The sequence below is a fragment of the Palaemon carinicauda genome, chromosome 20 (genome assembly GCF_036898095.1).
Source record: "Palaemon carinicauda isolate YSFRI2023 chromosome 20, ASM3689809v2, whole genome shotgun sequence".
NCBI classification, from domain to species: Eukaryota; Metazoa; Arthropoda; class Malacostraca; order Decapoda; family Palaemonidae; genus Palaemon; species Palaemon carinicauda.
In genome coordinates, this window is record NC_090744.1 from 108,368,545 (window position 1) to 108,386,044 (window position 17,500).

Consider the following 17,500-nt stretch of genomic DNA (forward strand, 5'->3'; position numbering starts at 1 on the left):
TAAGATATGAAAATGTGAGTAGAGTTGAACGGTAAATTGACCAGGATGTAAGATGAGAGAGAAAGGACAATAAGGAGGGAAAGAACAACCTGGAAATTGAGAGAGAGAGAGAGAGAGAGAGAGAGAGAGAGAGAGAGAGAGAGAGAGAGAGAGAGAGAGAGAGAGAGAGAGAGAGAGAAAGAAGAGAGAGAGAGAGAGAGAGATTCCACAAATATAGTGGATATTTCGATATAAAGACACTTGAGCGCTTATTGACATCTAGGAAATCTAGGAAATTAAATCATTAGAGAAATTGTAATTTGAGCACTTGTATGACTTCTCTCTCTCTCTCTCTCTCTCTCTCTCTCTCTCTCTCTCTCTCTCTCTCTCTCACTCTCTCTCTCTCTCTCTCTCTCTGATACTGGAGGAAATTTTTTTTTATAAACTGTCTTTTATATAGAACGGATATTTTTCCTAAATATAATGATTCGTCAAAGATCCTTCAAAGCATGTCAAGAATTATATAAAGCATTTCAAGGTAATCGGATAAATATTTTTAAAGTAACTATGAATGAAGAGTAAGTTAGTTAATATTCATATAATAGAAAGCAGTCAGTAATGGGGAGATAATTCTTTTAAATAACTTGAAGAAACATGAATGGGATTATTATCACTTGACGTAACTTTGGTTTCTAGACTATATTTTTATGATTATCTAGAGCAATTTCATTATGATCCAAAAATTTTCTTTTTAAAAATCCTTAAAACAACTGAAAAAATTTTGTAAAAAGGTAATACAAAATATTACCAAAAGATCCGGAAGGAGTAATCATTTGTGTTTTATCTAAAATACTATAAAATAAAATAGATATTTGCATTCTCATAAACGGGAGCAAAATAGAATTGGATCTTTCTTGCACAGTTCACAACTGTAATTACTTACCTGATTCCCCGTATCCATTATCATGGGGTCTTAATTATTTTATAGAAAAAATATCGTTATTGTATGAATCTTTTTCCAAAGCAACTGAGAATTTATACATACAAATATCTATCTATCTATCTATCTATCTATCTATCTATCTGTCTATCTATCTATCTATCTATCTATCTATCTATCTATATATATATATATATATATATATATATATATATATATATATATATATATATATATATGTGTGTGTGTGTGTGTGTGTGGTGTGTGTGTGTGTGTGTGTGTAAAAAACATCAAACGGCGTCGTTTCTAATCCCATGGAAAACATAGGCCTCATATATGTCAATTCATGTCTGGGGTTTAGCCTGTTTTTATCACTATGCTGGCCACTGCGGATTGGTGTTGGTGGGAGATTTTCCTACGACCATTCACAGCAAACCCTTAGAATGGGTGGCTATGACTAGTGCAGCGTATCTCCATCCAGACAGGATATATATATATATATATATATATATATATATATATATATATATATTATATATATATATATATATATGTGTGTGTGTGTGTGTGTGTGTGTGTGAGTGTGTATGTGTATGTATGAATATATATATATATATATATATATATATATATATATATATATATAATATTATATATATATATATATATATATATATATATATATATATATATATACTAAACGCACTCTTGCATATATGGGAATCCTTTCCCAATGAAATTGTAATTATCAAAAAAATTTCATCTACCAACTTCTTATATACTTTAACAAGTAATTGATGATACATTAAACGAATTTCTACATCAAATGTTCATGATTGGGTACTTCCCAATTTGAACAGAAATGCAAATCGACCTCTTTTCGTTAAGAAAATTTCCGATGACCATCACATATTTTCTTCTTTCTTAAATAGGGACAAGTTTGTAGAGAAAGATCATAATTATGTTATGCTCTTATTCATACAACGAGATGGATGTAATTCTACCAAATATGTTATTATTATTATTATTATTATCATTATTATTATCATTATTATTATCATTATTATTAGCTAAGCTACAACCCTTGGTGGAAAGGCAAATTGCTATAAGCCCAAGGGCTTCAAGAGGGAAAAACTGCACAGCAAGGATAAGAAATAAAGAAATATATAACCTACAAAAGATGAAATGAAGAATTAATATAAAATATTTTAAGAACAACAACGACATTTAAACAGAACTTTCAAATATAAATTATAAAAAGACTTATGTCAGACTGTTCAACATAGAAATATTCGCTGTAAGTTTGAACTTTTGAAGTTCCACCGATTCAACTGCCTGATTAGGAAGATCATTCTATAATTTTGGCATAGTTGGAATAAAACTTCTAGAATACTGTTCGGTATTGATTCTACACATTTTATAGGAGAGATTCTACATTCATACGCAGACTGGATCAATAAAAAAGACATACTAGACTTCAATAGTGAAGCCAAATCAACGAATAAATACTACTTATGAAATATATAAAAGTTTTATATACGAGTAATTCAGTTGGGTTTAAAGGGTTTAAAGGCCGCTCATGAATGGCAGAGGCAAGGGATAGTGACATTGCCCTTTCAAGCAGGAAAATGCCCTAGAAACTGACCTATATATATATATATATATATATATATATATATATATATATATATATATATATATATATATATATATATATATATATATATATATAAATATACATATATATACACACACACACATATATATATATATATACATATATATATACATATATATATATATATATATATATATATATATATATATATATATATATATATATATATATATATATATATATATATATGATGTGCGCTCAAGTCCCAACTACACCCAAGCTAGGACCAAGAAGGGCAAGATAATGGTTGTTGATGTCGCAGTAGATAGACCTATAAGCTCTCCCAAACCCATCCTCCTTAGCTCATAAGGATGGTGACGTTGCAGCTACAAAAGGAACTAACAAGTTTGGGTAGGATTCAAACCCCAGTCTGGCGATCACCAGTCAAAACCGTTACCAACAGGCCACCACAACCCTAAGTAGGATTGGAGCTATCTTTATCAAACATATGAAGCCTTCTTTAAATTCTCAAGAAAAAAGTTGTTATAAGCTTCATACCTAACTGAAAATTTATAAATACTAGTTTCTATGGATTTTACTAATTTTTACTGCTGTTCTTATAGGTGTTATCCATTTTAATATGACAATAAATGTATATTTGTAAACTTAAGGATCATAGGTAAACAAAATCATTTGTTAGCTTCTTTATTTTTCTTATTTTTGTTAATACTTTTTATACAGGATCTTTTTTATGGACAGACAAAAGAAGAGACTTTTGAACAGGATCAATAAATATTACAAAATGATCAACGGCGAATCAATGAAATGTTGAAAGGGGATTAGCGGGTTTTCGGCATACGAGTAGTCAGAGAATTATTTAAGATATTAGTTTAAAAAAATGAAAACAGTTGTCATCAATTGCTTCAAAGGGAATTGAAGAGTTGACAGATGTTACATCATTTTCCTGAAAAAAAAATAGAAAAAATCAATATTTCGTTTGATATTCTTTTAACTTTATGAATTAATATTCAAATACTTTTTAGAATTAATTCAAGCTTTTTCGTCATAAATGTACGAAATCACTCTCTCTTCTCTCTCTCTCTCTCTCTCTCTCTCTCTCTCTCTCTCTCTCTCTCTCTCTCTCTCTCTCTCTCTCATAAGTTATATATATATATATATATATATATATATATATATATATATATATATATATATATATATATATATATATATATATATACATATTTATGTATATGTGTACATATATACCTACATATGTGTATAAATATATATATATATATATATATATATATATATATATATATATATATATATATATATATATATATATATATATATATATATATATATTTGCATTCATATATACGTAAATAGATGTATCTATATATGATATGAATGTTCCTTAAAATACAAAATGGACACAGCAACCCGTTAGGAAATTAATCTTACCATAACCATATCCACCGTGACCCCCATGGCCGCCATGGCCATATCCACCATGACCACCGTGACCTCCATGGCCCCCGTGGCCATATCCACCGTGACCATGGCCTCCGTGGCCACCGTGGCCACCGTGACCATATCCTCCATAGCCTGGTTCAGGCTCTGGCTCCGGTACTGGGTCAGCCAAGGTCATGGCGATTATGCAGGCCAACAGAAGGACGAAGAAAACCTAAATAGGAAATTTTTATTTTAGAAAATATTTGATATTTTGAAAGTTTTCGATTAAAATTTAGGAAAATCACAAAATTCTAATCTTATGTCTATCAAGGACCAATGGAAATCTTAATTTCAAATTTTTATGATAATATATTCTATTGTTTTTTTTTTTATTTTTTATATATAAATATATATAGACAAAGTATGTATTCAGTACAAAAGAAAAAAACATATAGTAATTTTCTTATTCTTTAATTTATGTTATGAATCTGATATACTAATCTGTCACTACTTCATGTACATAAAAGTAACTTAATTAATATATAAATATTGTTAAAAATGCAAATTGCTATTAAATTTCATTTGCTTTTCACGAAAATTTATCAAAAGGGATTTTTACAGTCTTCTAAACAACACAAAGGGACAGGAAAAATTTACCACCTTGGACATCATCTTGAGAAAGCTGCTTCTCTCTGAGTCAGGAGCTGAACTGATATCGATCTAGTTAACTTCACATCTTTTATACTGTTAATTACAATGTATGTTTTACTGTGAAATCAGGTTAACCCTGAAACTCTGCGAAAGTGGCTAAGATTTTTTTAAGAGAGTTAATGACATTTCATTGTGTGAACTTTTTCTTGGTGTTCTCCTACTCGAAGGAATTCCAGTGTTGAATGAAAGAAAATATTACACTCCGTGAAAATCGTGCAATTTGAGACTTTCTGCAAAACAATCGATTTATTTTATTTCATAGACTAATTGCACTATTTTCCATCCATTACTTCAAAGAGATATCTGCTACTTTCTTCATTTGTTACTTGGGTATATACTGTTATACACACGCACACACACACACACACACACACACACACACATATATATATATATATATATATATATATATATATATATATATATATATATATATATATATATATACATATACATGTATTGTATATACACCTGATCCCTATGTTAATGATTATGTACCTCATATTGTACGTTATATGTCTGTGTCATATTTATCTTTCTTGACATATGCATGTATAATTGTATATGCATATGCGCATATGCTTTGGGGTCACTTGCATGACGTTTATATATGTATATATTTATATGTGTATTAATATATGTATATATATATATATATATATATATATGTATATATATGCAGTATATATATTTATGTATATATATATATATATATATATATATATATATATATATATATATATATATATATACATATATATGTATATATATATAAATATATACACACATGTATTGTACATACACCTGATCTCTATGTTAACAATTATGTACTTCATATTGTAGGCTATATGTCTGTTTGATATTCATCTTTCTTTACATATGCATGTATAATTGTATATGCATATGCGCATATGCTTTGGGGTCACATGTATGACGTTCATATATGTGTATATATATGTATATATGTAAAATATGTGCACATATATGATAAGCATATATATATTCATGTGTTTATACATATGTACTGTATATATGTATATATATGCATAGATATGTATATATGCATATCTACATTTGTCTGCAATTATGTATATGTTCTTGCACCCATTTATATATATGTATGTATGTGTGTGGGAATATATGCAAATATAGGTTTTTATATGTACATTGATAGGTAAACATATTTTATACATACGCATATTAATATAAAGAAGCTGTTGATATCTAGGAGAAACCCTGACATCTGAACGGATCCTTTAATGTCCTTTAATCATTCTCCAGCGATGGCATTTATTTGGTTTCGTAAAATGGAGGTGGCAAATTTTTTATGATGGTTTCTTCTGCGAAGTTTATTTTATTTATGTTTGTTCCCTCACTGTACCATATATATTGTAAAAATCTTTACAAATAAATCAGTCCTTTTGAAGATGTCGTGAGAGGAAACTCGTCCGGATTCACTCAATATTTTCATTTTCCCTATGGTTTACTTCATTTGACCATCATGGGTTTCTGTGAGTTTTACACACACACTCCCACACACATGTAAACTGCAATATACATATGTTTATGTGTATATGCTCATATATAAATGTACATACATACAAATAAATCATTATTTATGTATGTATGTATGTATGTATGTATGTATGTATACACAGTATATGTATTCGTGTTTATTTTGTCTTAGCAGGGATAACCCAGAAACTTGCTAACTTTTTGGTATTTAATTCCTGTCCTACTATAATAAAATAACTAAAAAATTTTCATGAAACGGTGTGACACTGATATATCATATATCTGGGCAGTAACTAAATGCATTCGCATCTGGTAAGCTTTGAAAGGTTGTAGAAAATAACCAATGAGCTTAGACAAAACTGTTTGCTAAAATATAATACCTTATACAGTATACATTCATTCATTTGAAGATATTTTGACTTGGAATTTCGAGAAAAAAAATTCCTATTGTTTGCAGTTAATCATAAGCCATTTACTTGTAAAAACTTAAGGATCTCTCTCTCTCTCTCTCTCTCTCTCTCTCTCTCTCTCTCTCTCTCTCTCTCTCTCTGATGTTTGGCTGTCAACACACACGTGTCAGAGAGAGAGAGAGAGAGAGAGAGAGAGAGAGAGAGAGAGAGAGAGAGAGAGAGCGAGAGAGATCTGTTGGTAATGAAGCGTATTCCCGCAAAATACTGTACGTGCTAAAAAAAAAAATTGGAAACAATGTTGGCACCACATGGTTAAAAAAAAAAGAGATTCGGGTTGACGAAAGAATTGAATTAAGAGATCCAAAACTTAATATAGTAATTTAATGTATCTATCTAATGCAGTGTTTCCCAACCTTTTTTAAATGATTACTCCAAAATTTTATTTCCAACTAATCAATTACCCCATTGAACATATACCCGGTAACATCGGATGGTTTTTTTGCAGCCACCTGATGAACTGTATGGATCATGTAGCCAGTTATTGGCTGCTTAAAGTTAAGGATCCAAAACAAATGCAAACTTTTCCATTTTAATGGAGATTGTGTGTATGAATTATGGCAATAATTATGGGACTGTGAATAACTCAATTTCAGAACATCTTGATTACCCCAAAAATACGGGTCCATTACTCCACTGGGGTAATTTACCCCAGGGTTGGAAAACACTGATCTAATGATTTTATTAGCTCTCATAGATAAGTCCTTATGTATATAAAAACACAGTACCGTAGGCTAATGTCTTAGAAGTTGCGTAGAGCATTGTTTCATTGATAAATTTATCTGAAACGCAAGATTTATTGTATATTTAGAATAATTCATTTTCCATTCAGTAATTGGCAGCGCTGTAAATATATAAGATATCTAGTTTTATAATAAACTCAAAACTATTAGGCCCTTTTAATAAATATACGAAAAAGGAAGATAAACTAAAAGAAGAATCAGCAGTTTTGAGATGATTTTAATTTTGAAAGGACAAATTTTTGCTCTGAAATAATGGTATGTTTGGTGTGAAATATATGTAAATGAAAAAAAAAAATAATCTAATACATTGACATTTTGGTGTATTTGCTCGAAGTTTTTATTCGATAAATATCGTTTATTTTATCAATTTATATTAATATATATATATATATATATATATATATATATATATATATATATATATATATATATATATATATACATGTATATATATATATATATATATATATATATATATATATATATATATATATATATATATATATATATATATATATATATATATATATATACGTATATATATATATATATATATATATATATATATATATATATATATATATATATATATATATATATATATATATATATGTATATATATATATATATATATGTATATATATATATATATATATATATATATATATATATATGTAAATGTATATATATTTATATATATATATATATATATATATATATATATATATATATATATATATATTTATGTATATATATATATATATATATGTATATATATATATATATATATATATATATATATATATATATATATATATATATATATATATATATATATAAATATATATATATATATATATATATATATATATATATATATATATATATATATATATATATATATATATATATGTCCAATCGTTGACATAATATTTCAAAATCAGCCCGAATCGTGACATCAGGTGCGACCTCATAACTTAAAATATACACGTCACTAAAACTATAAAAACCCTTGTTCGAGATTTTGTCGGATTCAGTTACTCATTTGACCAAGAACGAGGAGTACCTTCGAAAATGGTGTTAAATACGGTGAGTCTGACGACGTAAATCATTTTTATTGTAGATTTTGAGGACTGGAATAATTTTCTAATTCCATTTTGATTTGAATTTTTCGTGTTACATAGTTTTGAGGGTTAAACGATGTATTGATAATAGCTAAAAGAAACTTAGGCTATTTTTTCATGATTTGATTATCTTTAATATCTTATCTTTATTTAAAGTACAGTATTACCAACACTGTTATAAATTTGCCGTAAACAAACGGTGAAACCCCTAGCATTAATGTTTCCTGACATTTACCGATTTAAAAACGGTTATATTGACCTAAAGGAGTGATATTACTGTCATCAACCCGTAAAAGATATTAACAAAGTAGGGTAAAATTTCGGTCGTCTGTATTTTACTGAAATACGGCTGAGAACAGTATTTATACGAATTTCCTATTAGATTTACCTATTTTAACAGTGTATAAATGTATTTGTAAGTGAACTTCCCTGCGTAGTGATGTTTCTTTTTCAGGTAATATGGTTGTACATATCAGTCTTTAGAATGGTGTCTTTAAAATCTAAAGATGTGTGAATGTGAATGAGTGCGGAGGAGAGATATAGGAGCAAAGCAACCACATTTCAAATATTATATTAACAACATATTTTATAGTCAACCTTTTTTTCACTTTGCTTTAAGAACTGCTTTTCTGGTCTTATACTGCAGGGGAACCCTACTCTTTACAGAACCTTTCATAATTCATCTTATTTTATAAAGCGATAATTGAATCATCGGCTTTTGGAATGCTGAATTCAATAACACATTATTTGGTATCACGAAAAAATTCCAAATGTTAAAATCTATCCAACAGATACCTACTTAAATACAAGAGTGAGAATTTTCTCTCAATATATTCTAGGCTTCCAAGGTCATTCAAAGATGGCGATATCACGTCAGAAACTTACAAGGCTGATGCAATTATCTACGAGAGACCAGAAACAACACGTGCGTTTTGCACGCATGCGCTGACAAATCACTGAACAATGAAAAACAGTTTTTTTTTTTATTTGAGACAGTTCACACGAATTTACGTTTCATTATTCATTTGCAAACTGGGTTTAAGTATTATTTGCAATCCAACCAGTTTAAGTAACTTTTATGCATGGATGAAAATAATTTGATTTTAATGCAAAATCTATATTCTTGTGTATTAAGAATAACTTTGGCTTAAACTGTGCTTGTTAAAATTTTATTTTAATGCAAAATCTATATTCTTGTGTATTAGAGGAACTTTGGATTAAACTATTCTTGTTTGATGTATAAAGATTTTTAATATCAAATGAATCTTTCCTTTTAGTGAGTTTATATCGAATGTAAAAGTTTTTTTTAGCCTTTTTCCTCTGTTGCGAATTTATATGATTGAAATCTATAATATTTTGAACTGATTACTGTACAGACTTCAAACGTTACTGCTGAAGTTGTTCACTGAAAGACTCATAAATATTGTTTTAACTTCCCTCGCTTTTCTGATACATTAAGTTCGACGAATTGCATTGCCTTGGCGAACGTTGAATGTGAGCAAGGAAAGGTAAGATAGTCAAGTTGTATGTAATGAATAAGTATAACTCATATACACACTGGATTTGAATGGCCAGTTCACTTATCAGGAATTACTTCAAGGATCATAGACTGTAAAATATACACACTAACACACATACATATATATATATATATATATATATATATATATATATATATATATATATATATATATATATATATATATATATATATATATATATATATATATATATATATATATATATATATATATATATATATATATATATAAACAGTACATTTATACATATACTGTACACACATACACACACATACACGCACACACGCACACACACACACACACACATATATATATATATATATATATATATATATATATATATATATATATATATATATATATATATATACTCACACACACACATATATATATATATACACATATATGTTTGTATATATATATATATATATATATATATATATATATATATATATATATATATATATATATATATATATATATATATATATATATATATATATATATATATATATATATGCAAAGGTATATATCTGCATCCCCCTAACTTTATTTTTACAAATGTTTTTAAAAACCCAGATCTTTTCCCCTACTCAACAACTACAAAATGAAAATAGAAATTCTTTCATTAAATAATACGCTCTTATTATTATGGGTCAGGATTTGTGCATATAAAATGAAATACCTTCTGTCCAATCTAATGTCAAATGGATTTTGGCTCCACCACAACGCGTCATTTCATAATCCTTGACTAACGTTTCTTAGTCGAACTTGAATCCTATCCTTATGTTAACGAACTGAATGATAAGAGAATATTCTAATGAGGCATGTACAGTACATTATTTAGTTGTGTTTTCCAAGAAGCTATAGCAGTGATTATTACAAAACTCAATAAACTTAGTTTGTGGTAATGAGGAAGATGAAATCAGTTTTCCATAATAGTAATAATAAGAATAGGGAAGTGGGGAATATGGGGAAAGGAAGAGTACCCCTGGATACAATCCAATTTATAGCTCAAAGGCAGGTACTCGGGATGGGAAAGATCAAGGAAATAGGGAGAAAGAGAAGTGCAGGAGAAGAACAAAAGAGAGGGGCAGACCCTCTTGCGATATTAAGGAATTGGTATTATTATTTCAGTTATTATCAATTAAATATGGACAGCTTTCGCATGGTGCTTTAAGAACTACAGTATATCATTTTCTAATGCTTTGAAGTTTTATATTATTTTTCTGCTTTTCAAAAGTCAGGATTGATAATTCTATTAATTCAAGAGTACATATTAATAATTCTAACAATTCAGAAGTATATATTGATAATTGTAATATTTCAGAAGTATATATTGATAATTCTAATAATTCAAAAGTACATATCGATAATTCTATTGATTTTGAAGTATATATTGATAATTCTAATAATTCAAAAGTATATTTTAAACTTCATTGTGAAATATTTTTTTTTTCTATTTCAGGTTGTGAAGATCTTGTCCATAGCCTGCCTCGTTTTGGTTGTAATGTCATTGCCAGACCATGGATACGGTCATGGTGGACATGGCCACGGGGGATATGGACACGGTGGACATGGCCACGGGGGATATGGACACGGTGGACATGGCCACGGGGGATATGGACACGGGGGACATGGCCACGGTGGACATGGATACGGCCACGGTCATGGTGGACATGGCACTTACCACGGAGGATCTCACACGGGCTACGTCCACGCTCATTTCAGTCACGGTCATGGCGGAGGCTACGGTCATTAATATGTTGTTAGGATGAATTGGTTTATTTAATTTGAATAAATATAGTTGGAGAATTTTTTAATCTCCCATCTTGATTCTGTCGTCACAAATGCTGAGGTCAGCGGCATAAATGTTCCCTCTAGAAGGTAATACAATTGTTAAGATACTACAAACTGTATGATCTTTTAAACTGATATCTTTATGAAGGAAAAATAGGATTTGAAATAAAGGTTTTCCAGTCTCTGTGCCGTGAATCCATTTTGGAGTTGCGATAATTTACCAAATTTTTAACAAATTTCCAAATGTTAGTATAAATATGATATAATAAAAAATAAATTATCTGATTAGGAGACATGGACTTTCAACAATACAAGATTTATTTTTCCTTTGGTGTAAGATTTTGTTACAAGGAGTATTAATTAATACCTATGAAAAAAATTAAAATGACGGAAAAAGGAAATTTATATTCTAAATTAATATTTGTTTGAAGGGAAAATAGGATTTGAAATAAAGTTTTTTCACTCTTTGTGCCCTGAATCCATTTGGGAATTGCGATAATTTACCGAATTTTTTAAAAATTTGGAAATATTTGTATAAATATTGTATGATAATAAATGAATCAATCTGATTTGGACAGATTGACTTTCAATAATACAAATTTTTTTTTCTTTGGTTTATAACTTTGTTACAATGAGTATTAATTAATAACTATGGAAAAAAAATATAAATGATGGAAAAAGGAAATTCATATTTCGATAATCACACAAAGGTCTTTTAGTGAGAGTCAAAAGCCAGGCTGACACTTGCACGAATTTGTGGCACGCATTGTCACGACTCGAGTCGTGAACTAGCGTGAACTCGTCGTGAACTGGCGTGAAGTGTTCGTAAACCCGTCGTGACATCGTGGCATGTTGTGACGAGAATTTTGAAATGTTCAAAATTTTGGTCACGACAAAATTTCGTGACCGGGTCGTGAACTATGCGCGAACTGTTCGTGAACTCGTCGGGACGATGCGGGAAGTGCGCAAACTATGAGTGAACTCGTCGTGAACTCGTCGTGTCAGTTCGTGTCAATGTGGACAGGTCAGCTGTGATTCTCAGGTAATTATTTTTTTTATTTGATCTTCCAGTTCGTGCCACAAAATATCACGACTTGCCACGACAAATTCGTGGCAAAAAGTCGTGTAAGTGTCAGGGTACCCAACCAATTAGTTCAAAGAGGCTTAAACTGTGTCAGCTGTTTTGATCTGTCTTTCAGGTTTTGTTTTTGTCAAGTTGAAGATTATAACTTGATGATTACCACTTGCCTTTCAACTTTCACTTTTTCTCTATTTTTGTAATAGTAGGCCTATTGACTGTAACTGGGTAAGTATCTCTCTCTCTCTCTCTCTCTCTCTCTCTCTCTCTCTCTCTCTCTCTCTCTCTCTCTGTACATACATATATATATATATATGCATATATTTAAATAAATATAAATAAATATAAATATATATATATATATGTACATATATATGAATATATATGTATATATATATAAATATATATATATATATATATATATATATATATATATATATATATATATGTAAATATGAATAATGTGTATATATATACATATGTATAATTATATATATAAGTATGAATATATACATATATATATATATACATATATACATATACATACTGTATGTATATACATACATATATACATATGTATATATATATATACATATATAAATAGATATATATGTATATAGGTATAAATAAGTATATATAGATATATAGGCTATATACATATAAATATATATATATATATATATATATATATATATATATATATATATATATATATATATATATATATATATATATTATATATATATATATATATATATCTTTCCCCCGACAGAAAATTAAATATAAACAGTAATTCTATAAAGTCTTGAAAATAGACGCACGAATAACTAAGGTAGTTCTTTTATACTTTAATCCGTTTTAATCAAAGGACAAATGTAAACTTAATAAGTTACATCATTAAGGGATATGGTATGTTACATGTGGAGAATGGAGAAATCACAGTAAATGAATGTTGAATCTTGTTTAAGGTTTAATGGTCACTAATGAGCGGCAAAGGCTATGTCCTACAGACCGATCATATACAAATATCAATCAACAGTTCCCCTCTCCGCCCTAGTTAGGACCAGGAAGGGCCTGGCAATGGCTGATAATGACAGCGGGTAAACATAAAAGGTTTCATAGTGATTCCTGCTGATTTTTTGATATTTTAAATTGCACTATCAAGAGTTCTTCTCTATGGTTGAGGTGGCCGATGTGACAACGTCCCTGATTGGTGAACGCCAGGCTGGGGTTCGAGTCCAGCTAAAACTCGTTATTTCTTTGGTCGCTGCAACCTCCCCATCCTTGTGAGCTAAGGAGGCGGGTTTGGAGTAGTCCATAGGTCTATCTGCTCTGTCTTCAGCAGCCATTTCCAGGCCCTTCTGGGTCCTAGCTTTGGTGGAAAGGAGACTTAGTCGCTGATCATATGCACATATGGTCAATCTCTAGGGCATTGTCCTGCTTGATAGGGTAATGCCACTGTCCCTTGCCCCTGCCATTCATGAGCGGAAAAATAAAGTATATAAATAATAAATAAAGTATGAGTTAAAAAATTAAATATTGCTCTAATCTTTTATTTTATGTCTTCTATGTTAGAATTTACCTTCTACAGAAATTTACTTTCGAAAAAATACAATTATTTTTTTTTATGAATATAAGATATATTTCTCTCGTATCAAAAGCTTTGAAACTAAATCTCCTCGATTAATTGTAGATTAGGTGAGGAGTACACTGTGCATTAGCTATAGAATTCCCGTCAAGATGTCGGTTTATTTCCTCAATATAGATATTTTCACTAATCTTTTGATCAATTCTCCGTGGACGAGATGAGGTAGAGTCGTTAGTAGCCTACACCCCTTAAGGTTCATTGTAAGCATATTTTAAAGGCTCTTTACAGTGTCCGTTCGACCCCTAGATGCACCCACTGGTAAGCTTTCTACTTTACCTCTTTGCTCTCCCAAGTTTATCCTTGTCATTGAATGGTCTCATCGGCCCTTGCCCTGTGCCATTATGCCCCCATCCATAAATACAATCAATTTTTAGTGGTATTTAATTTTTTGAAGAGATTAATGTTTCTTTAAAGGGATTATTCAAAACCTTAATTAAAGATTTGGAAATTACTGAAACCTTTTGGAATAACGGAGATGTATGGTACCCCTGGCCCCGGTACCAAATTACAAGGGTCGGAGTCCTTCAATCGAATAGAATATATTCAAAATTACCAAATACTACGTAACCTCTTTATCAGTGAAAGATTAGCCTCGTGATAGGAATTTAAAAGCTGCTGAACACTTTACCTTCTCAAATAATTCCCAGTCGAAAATACATCGGGAGAAGCATAAATAATAGATGTATTTAAACTGATTTTAAGGATCAACAAGAGGCATCCTCTTAAGGGGACTAGTGCCGTAATAAGTGCATCTCACATACTGTACTGTAGCTATTCCTTAGGGGTCTCTGTAGCGTTCCATTGGCCCCCTAGCTACACTTGCTCTATGTCCTACTTTTTTTCCATCCTCGCTTTCTTTCCTTCTTCATGCTGTCCAACCTCTTTTAACTTTTACTTCATTAGTACAACTGTTGGTTTTTTTCCTAAGCTGTACTTGGATGTTGAAAGGTCTAACAGCGATAGGCTATAAAGTCTTTATTTATGAGACCAATCCAATTCAGCAGGGAACATATGCTCAAATATGTCTATTCCATATCTCATTTCTATATTCTTTGTAATAGGAGCAATACATGAAAAAAATTAATATAGCAAAATGATAGTTTTTCGAAGAATAAAGATGGTGTTTTTTAGGATATGGAAATATGTAACTTGAATGATCACAAGGAAATTAGGGATTTTCTGTCATTTTGAGTAAATCATGATGTATTGAAAGTGAATGTTGATTTCAGTGTCCGAAAACTTAGAAGAGACACCGTACTATTTGAAAGGAAATAGTTTCGCAACAGAGTAAGATTTAGCAAACTTTCTAATGTAAACATGACTAAACTGCACGAGGCCATTTTATGTGGGTTTTAGGACACAAATTCAAATGTACATGAGGTACATTTTATTGAGGTCTTACATATACAGGATTAGGGAACTTGCATTTAGAATTGTCAAACACAAAGCGTAACTTTTATATACAATTCGAAAAAAAAAAAAAAAACAGAATTAAGAGGCTATCATATATGCTAGACAACCATACTGTCGAACAACTGTTTTTAGACTTAATAAAGGAAAAATAATGTAAGCCTGATGCTAATCAATATATCTGCACCATTGTTACCATTTGTCAGAAACAAATAACACTTTTCCATGTATTGATTATCCATCTAACATTTAAAGTAACTTTCCGTATTTTGGATTGAGCCTAAGGACACCTGCACCGAACTTTGATATCTATCATCTGTTTCTTTTTTAGAGACTGAAGAAAGAAAGTGATAGTTGTCTTGGATACAGGACCTTCTCACGTGAAAGTGAAAATGTGGTACTGCCACTGGGGAATGTGATAGTTGAGTTTTTCGAGTGGCTTCGTTGTAAGAGTTGATCAACAGTAGTCTTCAAGTTATTGAATTTTAATGATGATGATTATTACAATTTATTCCTTTTATCTTCGGATATGTATATTACCATATGTTTCTATTATATTATATTGTGACGTACTGAAGTTTATCATGTTTAAATTCAGTCGTCACTCTCTGTTGTGTTTTGTGACGTAATACTTATAACACCCATATTGTTATAGATTTTCTATCGTATTCTATATTATGAGATACATGTTTTCTATTCATTGAAATTTCTGTAGTCATTACTCACTTGGTTACTGAATTCCATTTGGGTAGGTGATAAAGTTAACACTGATCATCAAATGTTTTTTTTAGGTCATTAGGTATCTTTGATACTGAATACATGATTTAGGTTTTCGTTCAGTTTACTAAGATACGTTGTCTTAATGTATATGTTTATCGTTATTGTATATTTACTTATAATTATAAGCAGAAACTTGTAATATGTTATTGAGGTGAATGTCTTAAGCGCAAGATACATCATAATGGTGGGCCGTTTGCTCCTTCATAGTTTTTCTTAACGTAGATTCAAACATAATCGAGTAATAAGTTAACGTATTGGTTGAACATTTGGAAGATAACTGAAATATGACGTGCCTTTTATTCTGCTCATCCTGTAAGAAGAAATACCTTACTCTCAATTTCTATTACAACGTTCGTAGAAATGAACAGTTCATAATACAGTTAACTGTTAGTTGCCACTATTTTTATACACTGTTAAAAAACGTAATTCTAATCGGAAATTCTCCGTAAAAATAAATTGTTCTCAGCCGTAATTCAGTAAAATACAGGCGGCCGTACTTTGTTCTTATATTTTACGCCGGGTTGGTGACCATAATATAACCGTTTATAAAACGTCAAAAATACTGGAATAAACGTTGCCAGGTATTTACCGTATTTTTTTTTTTTTTTTTTTTTTTTTAATGAAAATTATCAACAGTGTATGTTACGATTGCCTTTGCCACCACCGATGTAGAATGATTGCAAAG

At 29.8% G+C, this 17,500-nt stretch overlaps 2 protein-coding genes across 2 annotated transcripts in view; one reads left to right on the plus strand and one right to left on the minus strand.

Annotated features, from left to right (window-relative positions):
* Nucleotides 1–4,194, minus strand: part of LOC137660058 (uncharacterized) — a 13,327-nt gene extending 9,133 nt beyond the window's left edge. The window contains exon 1 of the mRNA XM_068394782.1: nucleotides 4,008–4,194. Within this exon, the coding sequence (XP_068250883.1) occupies nucleotides 4,008–4,194 (187 nt within the window). The remainder of the gene's footprint in view (nucleotides 1–4,007) is intronic.
* Nucleotides 4,195–8,466: 4,272 nt separating this feature from the next.
* On the plus strand, nucleotides 8,467–11,956 carry LOC137659591 (uncharacterized). The gene is made up of 2 exons (XM_068394439.1): nucleotides 8,467–8,523; nucleotides 11,568–11,956. The coding sequence occupies exons 1-2, from the start codon at nucleotides 8,509–8,511 to the stop codon at nucleotides 11,859–11,861; spliced, it is 309 nt and encodes a 102-aa protein (XP_068250540.1). The 5' UTR covers nucleotides 8,467–8,508; the 3' UTR covers nucleotides 11,862–11,956.
* Nucleotides 11,957–17,500: the final 5,544 nt, after the last annotated feature.